The sequence below is a fragment of the Lepisosteus oculatus genome, chromosome 1 (assembly GCF_040954835.1).
Source record: "Lepisosteus oculatus isolate fLepOcu1 chromosome 1, fLepOcu1.hap2, whole genome shotgun sequence".
In the NCBI taxonomy this organism is placed as follows: domain Eukaryota; kingdom Metazoa; phylum Chordata; class Actinopteri; order Semionotiformes; family Lepisosteidae; genus Lepisosteus; species Lepisosteus oculatus.
Window position 1 is genome coordinate 44,291,259 of NC_090696.1, and position 16,780 is coordinate 44,308,038.

The window sequence follows — 16,780 nt, forward strand, 5'->3', positions numbered from 1 at the left end:
AATGACTGATAATGTTTTCCCAATATGAATAGACAAAAATATGATACAATGATAGTTTTCTACCATCCACGTTTTAACAATAGATATGTAATAATCTTTTCTGTTGAAAAATAAAGCTTGAGATTTAAAATAAATTATGTTTAGTGCATTATATATTTTAACTACACCTACTGTAATTGTAAAGTTGTTGCTGTTTTGATATTGAGTATTGTAGTGCCACGCAGGGCGCTTTAGCCATGTGCATGCAAGGCTGGCTGAGAACAGCGCCTGGGGGTGGGACTAGGTGAGTTTAAATAGTGGGGCAGAAGCTGGGAGACAGCCTCTTCCTTTTGCTTCTGTGTGTTAGTGAAGATGCAACTCTGTAACCCCTGTCCCTGTGTGTGTACCTTTCCCCGGTTCTAGTTAATAATTGTGTTGTTCAACCCCATACCTTGAGTCCCATGCCTGCTCGATCCTGTACTGAAACCCACGGTGGTTACAGTATTTTAATGTTTTACTATAGCTTGACTTTGAAAAGAAGTTTGATAAGGTGATAAAGAAAAGGTGCTGCATAAAATGAAAATGGAATGATATTAATAGTTGGGCAGAGTGTAATAAAGCATCACAAATAGTTATATAGCATGAAATAAAAAGTAATGATGCTGATTATCTACAAAAAAAATTAAAAGTAATTAATTAATTTATTCCCAAAATATATTATGCATTATATAAAATAATATATTATATAAAAATATGACAAATAAACCAATCTTTTTTGTCCCAGTTGTTCTTAATAATAATCATTACTTATGACATTTTAATTTTTTAAAGCTACATAGAAGTATTAATAATGTTACAGTTGTAGATGATAATGGATATTCTAAAAATCTTGAAACAATGGGTAATGCCTGGCAGTGCAAACATTTCCAACTTCAAAGCAAAGAGGATGTTTGCTGAGATGTAGGGAGACCAGATTCTGTGATCAACAAAGTCATAAAGTTGACCTTGTTTTAGGTTTGTTAATTAAGTTCTGGACAAATGATTAAGTGTGAATCAACAATCCAGAATGACATGATTAAGATCAGATCAAGACAGAGAAAAGGGAAGAAAATGAAAAAGAAGGAAAAGATGATCAGATCGCAAAAACGAGAGGAGGCGGCTAGAGAACTTGAAGCTTGGGCCAGGTGAGAGTTCCTGATTTGAGATCATCTGAAAAGATCTGATTGGAGCTTAGTATTTGAGAGCTTTCTAGTCTGGGTTTTTGGGAACTTAAAAATGGCCTTTACTGTTTGGTGTGTGTATTTTTAAAGTTTGTTAGATATCTTGGTTTGCAGAGAGAGAGATTTAACTGCTGGTTGTATTGCATTTATTTTAGAAGGCAGCTTAACTCGTATTTGGGCCACTATAGGCAGTATTTAAGCCTCAAATGCTTGGTAGCATTTCTTGGGAAGTTTCAAAGCAAGAATGGAACTAAAGTGTTTACTGAGTTGCATTAGGTCTGAAACACACTGATCAATATTTATTATGTTGTTACAGCTATTATCAGTGATTACTGAAGTGTCATTAAGAATCTAGATACAATGGTAAACATCTATCTAGGGTAAACATCTGAAGTTCTCAGAGCTTCAAAGCAAGGACTATGGTATACTAAGTTGTGCTGGGTGAGACAGAGAGAGACAGGGGTCAGAGTCACACTGAGAGAGAGAGAGAGACTGAGAGGCAGCACAGAAGATGAGCTCCTAATTTCTTTGAGATTTTATTGTTTTCTGGAACTGAACAAATAGTCTAGGAATAAGGCAACATCTAACAAAACTAAAGAAAACTACAGAAGTAAAGAAATAATTTGCCATTGGAAAAAAAAATCAACAAAGCAAACATCTAAAAAACTGAAGATCAACTATAAGACACAGCTACACCTGAGGATAAAGGACCTGAGGAAAAACTCCAAAAAGAAAAATCCCCAAGAGATGAAGAGGAACAAACAGAAAAAGAATCATTAAAACAAGGATATAAGAATAAGAAGACAAGAAAGAAAGAAAGAGAAAAGTACACCAAAGGAAACAAAAAGGAAAGGGAAAATACAAGCAGCATCAAGAGAAGCCAAGAACTCAGCCATCAACACGAAAAACACCTGGTAAGCCCTGTTCTTTCTTCTCCTTTCTTGAAGAGGCCTCTAAAAAATTGAACTGCTTTGCTAGATAAAAGTTTAAAAAGTGTTTAGGAAAAGTTACCTTAAAGTTTAAATTAAACAAAATACCACTTGGGCCCACTACACTCAAAAGGCCAAAGTTGAAGAACCTGTTCCCAAGCAACAGGGGGCTGATTGTATTCAAAACGCCCGAGCCAGGCCGTCTGTTTGCTCTTCTCACCTGGGCCCATTGTATTTAAAAGAGCAAGATGAGTACAGAGCAGAACACAGCCCCACTGGACCAGCCCTGCCCCCTCAGCACAGTACTCCAGTACCCTGAGGACGTGAAAACCGTTAAGACCAGGAAACAGTACAAAGACTCCTGGATGAAAGAAAACCCAGAGACCCTCATTGCTGACTACTGCCAGGCAGGAGAAAAACACATAAAAACTGTGTCAGATAACAAAGAATTGTAGTACTTATTGCTTGAGTATATTCTTGACAAAATCTTTACAAATTGGGAGGTTACGATTACATAAGGATTTGATGAACTCCCTCAGCCTAATCATGATATTTTGTATTTTTGTAACATATATTTGGAACAACAACAACAACAGCAACATAAACAATATTATTATTATTATTATTATTATTATTATTATTATTATTATTATTATTATTATCAATGGCTTACACTTCTACATTTCTTGGAAACTGTGTGCAAAACATTTCCCCTGCCTTGATACAAAACTGTTTCTCTTGAATTTTGAAACATTTGTCTTGTTGGCCCTCAGCTAAGTGAGTTAAGGCAATTTTTCCTATATTTAAATATTCAACAAACATTCTTAAACACACTTAGATCACGGATGTCATTATTTCTCATGAAATGAAGAATACTAAATGAAAAAAAAATCTGATAGAAAAGCTTTCATTATTTTTTTACTAGCATTTCCATTTTCCTTTTCTATAAATATTACAGATTTTGCATTCATCCAGCATTGAAAAAAGTACATTAAAATAAATTAAAATACGTTTTCTTGAAGAACAAATCGCTTTAAATACAGATTGATTTGAGAAGGAAGAGATAAAACTTATAATCATAGGCCAAATTATTTACAATTTTTACAACATTTGTCTGATATCCATCCATTATCGGTAAGCCACTTATGCATTGTAAGGGTCATGACACCCGGAGTCTATCCAGGAAAGCCCAGGGCTACATCATGATTCTGTTTTGATAGTGCGGGACTAGAGTCCTTTAAAATGTCCACACGTTTTCACCACTTTTCTTTGGAATGAAGGAAAAACCAGAACACCCAGTGAAAACCCATGCAAACACGGGGAGCACATGAAACCATTTACTCCACACAGATTGAAACAAACACACGAGCTGCACTGCGAACTGCCATGCTGCCCCTTTTGTTCAACAATACATTGTAAAAAAATCCACTGTTGAGTCATAATGCCTTCTGGTGAAATGTTTTGACTGCATTTTGGGTTGTGTGCCTGAAATGTGAATACCAAAAGGTCTGTATTAATCAATCTATCCAATCTGTAGCTGTGCAGCTGGTGTTCCAACATGTAAACAAAATAAAAAAATAGAAAACAAGTTATTTATTTTAGTCTGATGAGCTGTGAGTAGAATTTTAGAATTCAGACAAAATAAATTGGGATTTTTTTATTCATTCTCAAAATTATCAGAATTAAAATGGACTCAAAAATGCACAAACAATTCAGAAGTGAAGAAGAGTCAACTGTTACCTTGGCGGATGCTGTAGGTTCTGAAAGAACAGAAATAAAACATATCTTAGTATCCTTTTCAAATTGTGCAGGTTAAAAAAACATCCCTGTTTTCTTACAAAGTCATTTCAGAATCTTAAAGAGTTTATTTCATGATTGAGTTAAAGATTTGATCAATTTATGATTGCATATAATAATAAAGGACAGAGAAAATAAATTAAATAAAAAATTAAATAATTTATGTAGCACCCAAATAATGTACTGAAATAATGGATGCATTGTGGAAACCACATTATCCAAGTCACTGCGTAATTTGTACTTTAAAAAGCATTAGATATTATTGTTCATGTCAGTGATATTATAAATTGAAAGTTGAATACAGGACAATTTCTGTAAGAGATAAGTGATTTCATTGCCAGAACTTACCTGAAAATCAGTTCTGATTAATCTTTCCCCTAATAAGAAGAGTATAGTTTAGACCTTATAAATTGTAAGATACGGTGTGAAAACAGATTTTTCCTTCATTTCACTACCTCTCTATGCAAACACTGTCCGACCTATCCCTTTGTACTCTTTGGAGTAGATACAATTAAAGTAGCTAAGTGAGATATAATTAGATATTTAATTTGATATTTAGATACAATTCGAATATTTAATATATTACTCCTAGGAGTAGATGCAACTTCCCACAATCAACATTTTTGCTCTGAATTTATTACATATAATACTGTACATTTAATACATTGTTGTGCTCTGAGGGGGAGGTATGTTAGTCTCACTCATATAGACAATACTTCCATTAGACTGGGTGATTTGAAACATGTCCACCTAAATGGATCTGTCATAAATAGCGTTTCAGAATCTGACTGTATGATTTTCCACAGGATTGCTATGCCTGCTCTGACCAGTATCAGTATGTTCAGTATCAGACATATTTGACTACATGGCTGCATTACTACATAAAGGGAGACACTGTGACTGTTGTCCATATGCTGTCTTATAAAATCCTATTTATCTACAAGCATTCCCTTCTGTTACCAGAAATACTAATCCATACCTGCTTGCACACGCCTATAGTACAGTACTATAAAATGTCTCAGCTGCCTTGGCCACTTCCTGTTCTAAGACAGCTGTAACCAACTTTTGCTGACAGTTTTAGTGGCTCTTTCATGAGAAGTAAATTCTGAACTGGGCCTCTTAAGTGTGCATAGGTCAGATAAAAAAAACATTTAGAACCATCAAATTTTGTACAGAGCCTGGGGCTTTGTACAGAGGCTATTTTCTCTGTTTATTGACCTGGTAATAATTTGCCATCCCAAACAGATAACATCCCCTTATCTCTAAGGCATAATAATGAAGTTTACATAAGAGCTTTTAAGCAGCAGAACCTTGCCTAATTAATTTCCAAGTAGGTTGTGAAGCTAGTGCCTTTACAGTATAATAGATTGATTAGTGGATGGAAAATATTGAGCAATATTTAAATAAAATTAATTAAATAACCCACTTGTTGGAAGCAGTGAATTCCTGTTTGGCTTTAAGTCTCTGTTCACCGCAGGCCCTAACATTAAATATTGAAAAAAGAATAAAAAATACACATTTTAAGCATGATGTTTTGAAAGATCCATCTTTCAATTGGACTATTGTACACATATTTTATACATCACTGCATCGCATACTTTTAAGATGTATAGTTTGATCAATATCTTGTATTCCACTTTGTACCCTGAATTCAGTACAGTCAATTATTCCCCCCTATGAACAGCTTACATGTTTAAAACTTGATTTAACTAATTATGGTCTTCAGTCCTTTTAAAAAAGCAAATATTATGAAGGTAAGTAAGACGATTTTCCTTTTGCTTAGCTTTTTAGCAGTTTAATCTTCTTAACACATATGCAATAAAAACAACAATAATCTAATTATTAATAGTCATAATCTCTTAATGATACAAAAATAAAAGGGATAATATGCAATTTTTACACCTACCATATTTGATCATTCTTTCTTCTTTTAGAATGATTTTTCTGTTTAACTTCAGCTCATTATTATCAAAATACAAGTAAGATAATAGTTTGCACAAATTACCTGGTAAATTTCTTTCAGGAAGATTTGGAGGAATGTTCTGGAACTTCTGTAATCATAAAGACAAGGAATAAAATGCTGGCTGGGCAGTAGAATCTTGCAGGTGTCAAATGAGTTACATAATTTATTTTTTTAGTATCAAAGAACAAGCTCTTTGCAAATTAGTAAGTGGCAATCCCTGTCCATAACAGCTGCAGGGTACTCTGGTTTCTTTTTCGCTCATTAATCTAAATATTCTTTAGCTTATCTAAGAGCCATTCAAAACCTTATGAACTTTGAATGATTTTTTTTTCATTTGCAGATTTGACTTTCCATTTCCCAATTTATTGTTACTTTTGTCTGGGAGTTACAAAGTCTTATCTCTTGCAGATTATGAATCATATTGGGTCAGATTTGATATAATACTGTAACATCCATCCATCTTTTAAACACTTTATTCAGTACATGGTCCTGCCAGAACGTCACTGAAAGCAACAGGCCGCAAGGCAGGATACACCCTGGAAGGGACACCAGTCCATCTCAGAATACCAGTACATATTTGATATTTTGTCATTCTCAACTTTAGAGTGAAAACAATATAACCAGATTTTTTTTCAATATGCTTTGAATTTAATTGTATAATTCACTACAGCATACAATACTTACTCCCAGGCCTGGAGATGAGAAATGTGGAGGACAAGATCGATCATATCGGTTATCTAAAGAAGATAAAAAAAAATAATCTAAGACACCTTTTTAACATTGTTTAAACCCAAATCAGGTGAATCACCCACAGCAGCCTTTTTCATGTGGATAGGAAGGCTGCAGTTTACCACTAGATGGCATATGTGACACATTTTTGTGTTAAATAGCCTGAAGCACATTTGAGGATATTAAAACTCTCTTCTTTATCAGACCTTATCATGATGAGAAAATATATTGAGTCAAATAATACAGAACCTTAGAACAGTTGAGTTTTTTAAAGTAATGATACTTGAAAAACTTCCCTGTTTAGAGAATTGCACTTTTGGGAATGTGGACCTTGTCCTTTGAATATAAATAACATGTGTGTCTATGACTGATTATCACTGTACAGCATTAATTGGGTCACTCTCACCTGCAGTGTTCTAATATTTGGATAAACAGAGCCTAGGCCACAGCTGGGGTATCTGAACTTGTGAAATTAGAATAATACCTTGAGTTTTAGCCTGGGGTCCCAAACACGGGTGATTATTTCATCATCTAATGAGAACCTTCGTCTTGTGATTTTCCAAGAAATCACATGTTTTTTTTTTCTGATATGCTTGAGATTTCAATTCTGAGATTGGATGAGACAGATATCAAGAAGAAGCCTTGGCATAACCAGCCATATAAGACAATCTATCCCCACATATAAGCTGTTTATGGCAGGATTAATTAAATTGATCACGAATTAAAATGAATTAATAATTGGTATAAACATAATTTTCTTACACTTCTTTAGAACAAAATGACAGAGATAACATCTATTGTCAATATACAGTACTTGTAATAATTTAATAAATCTTTTAATAGATTTTGATGTAGTACAAAACATGTCAATAACAAGTTGTAGGGTGCCGAAAGACATCACATACTGTAGATGCATATTTTTAAAGGGCTGGGTTTTATGCCAATGTTTCCTTTTAATGTGAACTTTAGCAGGACTGTCCAAAAGATGGCCCCAGAGCTGCATGTGGCACTTTGAGCTTCTGTCCATGGCTGTGTTGATTTTTACTGAGAAGCATTCAGTTGAAAGTTCCCCAGGTTTCAGTGTTATGTTATAGGTGATTTTTTTAAAATACATTCATTTGTAATTTTTGTGTTACACTTATTTTGTATGCAGGAATGTATTATACTGTACTTTTAAAGATTATTTTTGAAAATGCAGATGATTTCCATATTAACCTGCATAGTCTGGCTCGGGATTTAAAGGTTTTGCAGGGTGAATCTTGACATTTCGCAATTCTTCTTGATCTTCTACGGTATTGTAATCACCTTCTTTGGAAGGTTCAGAATCATCATCCCCATCACTGAACCAGCTGCGCTCAGTCACATTCCTCCTCACTACATGGTCCTGTTTTAAAATATCACAAGGGGAAAAGTGTTTTAATGAAATAGTATTATTGATATGAAAGATTTTTTTCCTTTAAAAATATTTCCAGTATCTCTGTGTAAAGTATAATTTAATTTCAAAATGTAATGTCATTATTTTCAGTTTACTAATGTGGAATTCTATCATTCATATGCATCTTGTATTATGTATGAGTACAAGGTATACATATGTGTACAAAGAGAAGCATTTCCTGAATAGAAAGTAACTTGTAACATCGCTTTTTGGACCTCATCTGATACCATGGAAATTCTAAGATTTTATAAACGATACAATTTTTCTAAGTTACATAATAAGAAAACACATAGCATGACTTCAGTATCGTTTCTTTTCCAATTAAAAAATGAGAGCCTTACAAACAACTTCTGGGTCACATTTGTAAGTTTTTGTAAATGGAGTAACAGGAGTGAAGCCAACAACTGTTAATTGATCAATGATCACAGTAATTCCTTGAATATGTTTTGCAAATGTAACATTTTGAAAAATATAATTGTCGATGTAATTGTTACATCTTGTGCTTTGGGATTCAATCAAGGATTAGAGATGAAAAACAAACAGATAGTGCGGACACTTTTACTTAAAATGAAAGTGAAAAATACAGGAAAACGCTGAGCAGAGAGACTCAGAATTTGAAAAGAGTCAAGAAAGGACCAGTGGCATTGGAACAAAAATATCTAATGTATAGACATAAGTTCTTCACTGGAAGAGTTGTTACATACTGTATTTCTGTTGTATTAATGTTGGTGCCCCAATATGTTGCACTTTTTCCTATGGACAACAATTTTTCTAAACCAATGCCCCAGTCTGCTGACCAAGGACAATGCAGTTGAGATGGTAAACCATTCCAAAATATTTTTTAAGCTTATGTAATGCTATCTTGATCTGAATACTAGCGTAGATAAAATATATACACTGTGATTATTGAGTAGTCCATATACTTAATTTGAAGCTACACGTTTAATTATAATTGTAGCCAAGTAATGGTAACACATTTAATGTTTGTATCTCAATCTGTAGTTGATTAAACCTGCTCTGTGCTTTCCAGGGTCATTGTAGCTAAAACATTTTATAGGGCTTCAAACGTTTGTGTACTGAAAAGAAATGGTACAATTCAAAGCAAATCCAAAGATTCCTTGCAGGTGAAGGCATTTACAAATTACATTGACAAATGTCTTGAAAATCTAGAAAACCTCTGTAATGATTTGTATGATCAACAGATTAAGACTGCAGGACTTGCTGATGAAGTTTGAATTTCTGTGGAAATCTGTGAAACTTTTAGTGATGAACATAGTGTCATATAAAATATTTCTGATAGATGGGTGTCTTATAAACTGAACTCAATACGTTGTTGAAGCCAATACTCTGGCTTCTTTCAAGAAATGTCAGGATGAGATCTTTGCATCAATAAACTACTAACTGACAAATTAGGTATATAGGATAAGTGGCCTCCTCTCTTTTCAAACTGTTCTTACTCTCTGTTCTTACAGGACTTCCACCAGCAATTTTGTTCTCTTTAATGAATTAATTAATAATTACTTGCTGTGCAAATCTACAAGCACTGGTAAATCTTAGGCTGGCCTGCTGCCCAAACCGTTTAATACCATCTGCAACACACAGTGGGAAATTATGAGAAATCGGGGTTATGCCGCTGCATTGCAATTCATCAATTTATAGGCCAGCATATACTGTTTGGCATCTTTACTTGAGTGAATCCTCCACTCTACAACACAGACTTAGTCTCTAGTGACTGATACAGTATGTGTTCCAGCTTTTCAAGGGTCCTATGTGGTACAAAGAGCATAAAACATCTCCATTGATCATTACTCTGACTAATAAGTAGGATAAGTGCATCAATATGGAGGTTTTATTACTTTGAGAAATAAAGTTAGGGAATTATTGCATTTGTGTTCCTACATTGCCTGTGTTGTTAATTATTTTACTGCTTACTGAGAAAAAAAGATATTTTGAGGCACACTAGTCACGTGAACAATACAAGTTTACGAAATAAACAACCATCAGAAGACTAAAGAGAGAAAAAGATTACAGTCTCATTGATAATGACACTCATAAATAATTATGAATAATGAATTTAAAAACTATGGTCGCATAGGCACGTAGATGGTGCACTGATTGCAGGAGAATTATTTAAATGTATTTTTAATGAGACTGGAGCCTATAGTGAATAATAACACATTTTAAGGAAAATAGGTGCAGAATGGACTATACTTTATCTATCATGTTGCCAGCCAGAGATAAAATTATTTATCAATATTAATTAGGAATGAAAAACACCAGTGGAGCAATATGTTTATTACATGGAAAAAAATAACCAAAATGTAGACAATTACCATTTAATAAAGCATTCTAAGAAAAATATGAGTTGTGTCATTTGTTAAACTCCAAAATTATTTTTGAAATGAATAGGCCTGAAAACATCACTAAAAAGTAAAACAGTCTCAATATACATAATAGATATATTATGACCCATACTGTGATATTTCTGAATTAACACAGAAAAGATACCACTGACAGATGGACATAAATGGGTTTTGTAGAACTATGTACTGTAGGAATGCAATTGACACTATTTAATGAAAGATGTCAACATGTGAGATCAATGGCATTTCCAAAAGAGGTAACACTTACGTGTTATTCAGTTCTCATCTATTTATTTTTATTTACAGTATTTTCTTATTGTGTGTCCTTAATAACTGAAGCTTAAAAAATATGTAATAATACATACAAATACAAAAAACATAAAAACAGTAAAACATACTAATAATATAAATGACAAGACAAATAAATATGAGGAAAGCATGTTACAAGTACAAAGGAGCATGTCCATGTCCATTTTTTTCATTGGGAATTAAAATAATTACCATCAAGTGGTAAATAAGAAGGAATTGTTAAAAATAGTCAAGAAAGAATGTCATTGAGCAGACTTCAGTGATCACAGGAGCTGTTTAAAACAGATGAGTCTTGAGCAGAGGCCAAAAGATGAACAGGTTCTGGATAGTTCTGTTTTCACTGGGTAATTTATTCTATTGAGATTAGAAGAAGGCGTAGGGAAGTCTGAAGGGTGTTAAGGAAGAGATGAGGGACCTGAAATTATTGGGGCAGGAGAAGACCAGATATATCCCCAAGGAGAGTGGTTTATGTAGCAGCAGACAAACACTTGAGTTTTAAAATGGGTACATGCAGCTATAAGGAATCATGGAAGGGATAAGAGTAATGATGTGATATGAGCGTTCAGAATTCAGAATCATGAATGGTTCGGAGAGGGTTAGACAAGAGGGTACTGCAATACTCAAGGTAGGAGAGCACCAGAGTCAAAATAAGCAGTTAATTAGATGAGTTAATGAGGAAGGAAAAGGTGTTGACTGATATCTCTCTGGAAGAAACACCAGGAGTGGATCAGAATACAAAATGTGATGGGAAGAAGAGAAGGCTGAAAAATTACACCGAGTTTATTCAAAGAGAAGGAGGGAGAGGGCGTAGTTGAGTCAAGAGGAACAGAGGTGGAGAGGTTGACAGAAGGTGAAGAAGAAGAATAAGGAGGTCAGATGTAGGTTCAGCTCAGATGATGGGAGTGTACCCAGGAGAACATGGCTGACAGACAGGCTTTAATACGGGAGGAGATAAGGATATCGAGGGAGAGAAAGAGAAAAAGATAATATGCATAATCTGCATAGAAGTGGTTTAAAAAGCTGTGAGAGGAGATCATAAGCCCAAGAGAGTTGGGGGGGAGAGGGGGGGGGGGTAAAAACAGGACACAAACACATAAAGTATTAGATACCAGTGGAGAATAAATGAGATGCAGAGAACAAGTTCTGCCAGGGGACCCAGTAAGTGTGATCAGCAAAGTAGAGAAAGAGAACCAGGTGTAAATGGCACCAGATATTCCCAGGTCAGCAATTGTTTACAGATCATAGTGTCTATTGTGTCAAAGTCATAAAAGAGGAGAAGGTGGATTAAGACAAATTGAGAGAGAAGCAGCACAAGCTGACACTGGTAATAAAAAAATAATAGTTTTGGCACTGTGTGTCAGTTGAAATGTAGACAGGTGAGGGTCAAGAGATCAAAGGTAAAAAAATAAAATAAAACCATCTTTATTACAGGAAATGCAACACTGGTCAGATAAGGTAACCGAGTTCTGATTTATTTCATGTTTCCTTTCCTTACATTACAGGAAACATCTAAATTGGTCAATAAATTACCTGAATTATGTACTACTTTCTGTCATAATTTTAACAAAAGTACAATTTTGATGAATTAATTTTAATGTTATCATAAAATCAAAAAACATGACAAATTCTTTGAGCCTTAGTGTAGGTACATTTATATATAGTAAAAAAAATGTTATCCATTGCAATTCAGAAGTTTGTTTTGTTGTTACATATGAAAGTACTCACCATTTTTGTTGGAAGCTCATGACTGTTTACAATTGTTAGTTCTGGGAACAAAAAAAAAATATTTGTGCTGCTTCAGGGCTCCTGGACAAACCGTATTCTCTCAGTTTTATTGTGTGGAATCTCAGAAATGTTCCAAGAATTGTTTACTAGTATCGTCTAAACATTTTTCAGTGTTGTCACATTCATTCAATTGCAAAAGAAAACATTAGAGAACAATATGTTCTTTCAAGATTACAGTTTATTCTACAGTAATAACCCTTGACTATGACCCTTTGACCCAAAAATCAATGCCAATGGCTTTGTCTTGAGTGAAAGAACAGTCCTACCTAGTATAGAAACTTTCCACTCACTATCAACATACATTCAGTTCATGTTACTCCAGGCCAGCTTAAGAAAGTGCTGCAGTAACAAGTGACCTGCCACTAGAGGCCACACAGCAGTGATAATTAGGTAGGTAATTAGATTAGTGTTGAGGGGTGTTTCCATATATTCACAAATGGGTATAATTGAGTTTGGACATGCCCGGGGTAAATTGTGGTTGGGATTTTTTTGTGTCATTTTCTTTTTGTTGAGCCCTGAAAAGGCAATAATAAGAAAGCATACTGCACATCACAGGACATTGTGGGTTGATTGCAACGCACATCCAGATATAGTACGAAACTATATACGGAACAGATATATGTACGAAAGTTGGGATCATCCATAGCTGCAATCCCATTTGCCTAAAATGGAGACCACATGATCAAATTTTTTGTACAATAGTAAGGATTAAGGATCGTTGTTGTTTTAGCAAACGGGAACTAAAGGTGGCTCTGAATCATAACACTTGAAATATTAACACCATATGTATGCATAGCTGAATGATTGTGATAATTTAATGTCATAAATAAAAAGGAATACAGTTGCTGTAGGTTTGAATATGATCATGTGGCATGTCGTAGTGGCTTTAATTTTTTATGAATAAATGATGCAGACATATTCCGAAATACTAAGAATGTAAGTAAATATACTGGGAATATATTTTTCATGATAGACTACATTTATGTGTATACAATGCTATAAAGATAAGCTTTGTGTCACGCCCTCTGCAGCCAGAGGGCGCTCCTTCTCTGTCCTATCCCTAGTTTCCGGTCTGCTGTCCTTCCTGTCCCTCTCTTTCCCTTGGGCTATATATTTCCGGGTCTTGCACTCTGTCCTGGCTCAGCATTGAGGTTCGGATGTCCTGAGACCCGCCTAGCACCAGGGCGCCCCACGTCCGCTCCCTGAGGGCATAGGTTTCTATACGGCATTCCTGAACTCTTTGCACTATGAGCCCGGGCCTTTTTCCCGTCTCGCCGCTACGCATATGGGTCTTTTTCCGCTCTCCTACTCCCCACGGTTAGTTCCTTTGGACGTCCGTGACACTTTGTACACTTCTATGTTCTACATTTATCGCTGTTCATCCAACTTTTTTATGTTTATGTTTTTTATGAATCCAGACAATGTATATCTGTTTCTTGACTGTTCAGGGTAGTTGGGTAGAATAATCTTGATTCACCAAAGTTTAGACTACTGGAATCTCAACTGTGATTCAAGGGAAAAAGGATTCCAAATTCCAGGGTTTTTCTAACCCTGTGTTTTTGTTTTGCTATTCATTCTTTTCTTTACATTGTAGTGGCATGAACAACATGAAAGCACAATTAACTGGGCTGTTCACAAAGTTACTGAAGTCTTTGTTTCAAAGTAAAAGCTTTTAATGCCCTTTAATGTAAAAAAAGCTACAAAACTGGTAATTCGAAAATAATAAAAAAGTGCAGTACAGTCTGTACTGTGCACACAGTTTGGCATTTCCTTCATTGCCCCTTCATTTCCTATCCAACTACACAGTACCCCCTTCCCCTTTCTCCTCTTGAAAACATAGGAGCCTACCCCCAGGGATTCTCCCTTCCAAAGGACAGCTGAGAAACGTCTACAATATTACATCAGTAATAATTTCCAACTACTGTATATTCAGAACTTTTCCATGCAACCTATTGTTCAATTTATTTTGGTGTTAAATTGCTCAGTCTATGGCAAGGTTTGTATTAAGTTTAGTATGAACTGAGAAGGTAGCCGGGATTGTGTGTGATTCTGTGTGTATAGACTCTTGGGATGGCTATAATTGAAGGAAATTAGTTTGGTAAATTGTGGTTAATTATTTTCCTGATTTTGGCTAGTATTGAATTTTGTTTCTGCTTTTTTGGCAATGATAAGATCTCACATTAATATTTCAAAGTTTTAGGAGACATGTTTGAAAGTGCAAAACATTTTATTGTTTTTTTTCCTCAAACTGTCTGAGGTTTCTACATTAGTGTAAATGGGAATCTAATACTTTCTTCCCAGCATAGCTGGATGTACCATAAATCACAATATTGACCTGATAAAACAAGTCCAAAAAAGCAGTATGGGATTAATACTGATGCAGATATAAAATCCACTATCATATGCAATAGATTAAAGAATAATTGGGTCACACATAACAATAATTGAGAAATTTGAGACACCATTGAAGAATAGCTGAAACTCATATGAGCAACTTTGGGATGTAATTCGGTTAGAACTATTAGTATACTGTATGAAATTCATTTGTTTTATTGGAAATAAAAATACTAATATGTTGCTCCGTGTGCTTTTTTTAATCTTTTGTAATTTAATATTAATCCTAAAACTTCTAAATCTTAAACTGTTTTGTTGTTGTAGTACATACCATCAGTAGAAAAATATTCTTCAGATTGAAAATATACCTGTGGTGAGAATCTATAAGAAAAAAGAAAAATGAGAGAAAGAAAAATAAAATTAAACATTAGACTATTAAATTGAGATGTGTATATTCCTGGAAGAAAATGTTCTGCTTTTATTATACACTGTACATGTCAGTACAGTAGATGCGTTGAATTGTGAAACCCTCCTGAAACCAGCCTTTAGAATAGTAATATTGATAGCATATATAGTACATGGAGAAAGTCAGTAACCAAAGTTAGAAAAAGGAAGTCTAAAAGTACACAAAATTCAAGCACATAAGTACAATAAGGGGAAACTTCCAAACCTATTTTTTTTCTGTTTTATAGAGAGATGGATTTTAAGATTTTAAGAACTAAACTTGAATTTTCAAAAATTGCATTGTGAGGAATATTTCATGGTTAATGAGTCCTCTTTTTGAAAAAACTGTGCTGTGAGCAATAACTTCTGGTAAAGACAATGATGTGTACTGAACAAACTTTGACTTCAGGCAAAAAGATAAGAATACCATCCAAAGAAGGTAAGAATACAGCCTGAAGAAAAACAATATTCACCTGCTTTGCAATCCACGGCTATTCAGTTCCACCTCTTCTTCGTTCACCTGTCTTGTAGCCCTAGATTTTTGAAAAAAACAAATAAATTCAAGAAATCTATAACATAGGAAAATTATTATTACACAATGGTCTTCAAAATAGAAATGTTTTTTTTTATTGATTAGGCAGGAGGATGTGTGGAGGCTCAATCAATTGCTATTCCAGTGGAACTGAGAGAAATTAACACTTGCAAATAAACAGAATTTTCACATGTTGTCACACACTATTGTGGAATATTTGACTTATTTGCTTATTTAATATTTTGACCAAATAGATTAAGACATTGCAGCCAGTAATTATAGTACAATTTACAGTAACTTGTAAATATTTTTTATTTTATTTTACCTTGCTATAATATTGAATGCATTAAAAAATTAACAAAAAAAACTTAATGATTTTATTACTGAAAACTTCAAGGTTATGTAAGGAAGAAGGAAAAGTATAATTAAAGAGGAACCTAGTTTTGTATAATCCTCAGATGGGAAATATTTTACTCTTTCTTACTGATTTAGTTCACATATTAGCCTTTAAAATGTGACATATAATTAATTACCAGGAGAAATCAAACCTATGACCTTTTTTGATATTTTGACATTAAAATGCTTTATATTGAATACTATACAAACAACAAAAAGGGACTCTAATTGTAAAATACAGGTCTATCAGATGTATGCTTCACAAATCAACAGACAATCATAGTACTACATTTGATATAATAAATAAATATTTTTCAACTGTAATGTGTTGGATATCGAGGGATATGTGCCTGTATCATCAGGACAATAAAAAAAAATGTATCAGTCTGCCTTGTGACAGCCAGGGAGTTTAATACTTTAGTATGACAAAAAAATGTACAAAACCTATCTTTAATAAAGGTTAAGATTAGAAAATGGCTTGGACTTTATACCGACAGCCTGAGAAGAGATGCAGAATGTCACTGTAGAGGGTATACAGTATATTTGGATATAATGTACTTATACT

At 34.2% G+C, this 16,780-nt stretch overlaps 1 protein-coding gene across 2 annotated transcripts in view; it reads right to left on the reverse strand.

Annotated features, from left to right (window-relative positions):
• LOC107077092 (cytokine-dependent hematopoietic cell linker) overlaps positions 1–16,780 on the reverse strand; it is a 57,981-nt gene that overhangs the window by 19,271 nt on the left and 21,930 nt on the right. Inside the window, exons 2-10 of one of the 2 annotated variants that reach the window (XM_069190361.1) lie at positions 15,761–15,820; positions 15,175–15,224; positions 12,450–12,490; positions 7,923–8,001; positions 6,573–6,625; positions 5,931–5,976; positions 5,352–5,405; positions 4,274–4,302; positions 3,869–3,888 (exon numbers count right to left, since the gene is read on the reverse strand). In XM_069190361.1, the coding sequence (XP_069046462.1) occupies positions 3,869–3,888; positions 4,274–4,302; positions 5,352–5,405; positions 5,931–5,976; positions 6,573–6,625; positions 7,923–8,001; positions 12,450–12,490; positions 15,175–15,224; positions 15,761–15,820 (432 nt within the window). Of the gene's footprint in view, positions 1–3,868; positions 3,889–4,273; positions 4,303–5,351; positions 5,406–5,930; positions 5,977–6,572; positions 6,626–7,832; positions 8,002–12,449; positions 12,491–15,174; positions 15,225–15,760; positions 15,821–16,780 lie in introns of both variants that reach the window. The other variant, XM_069190360.1, reaches the window with a different exon arrangement.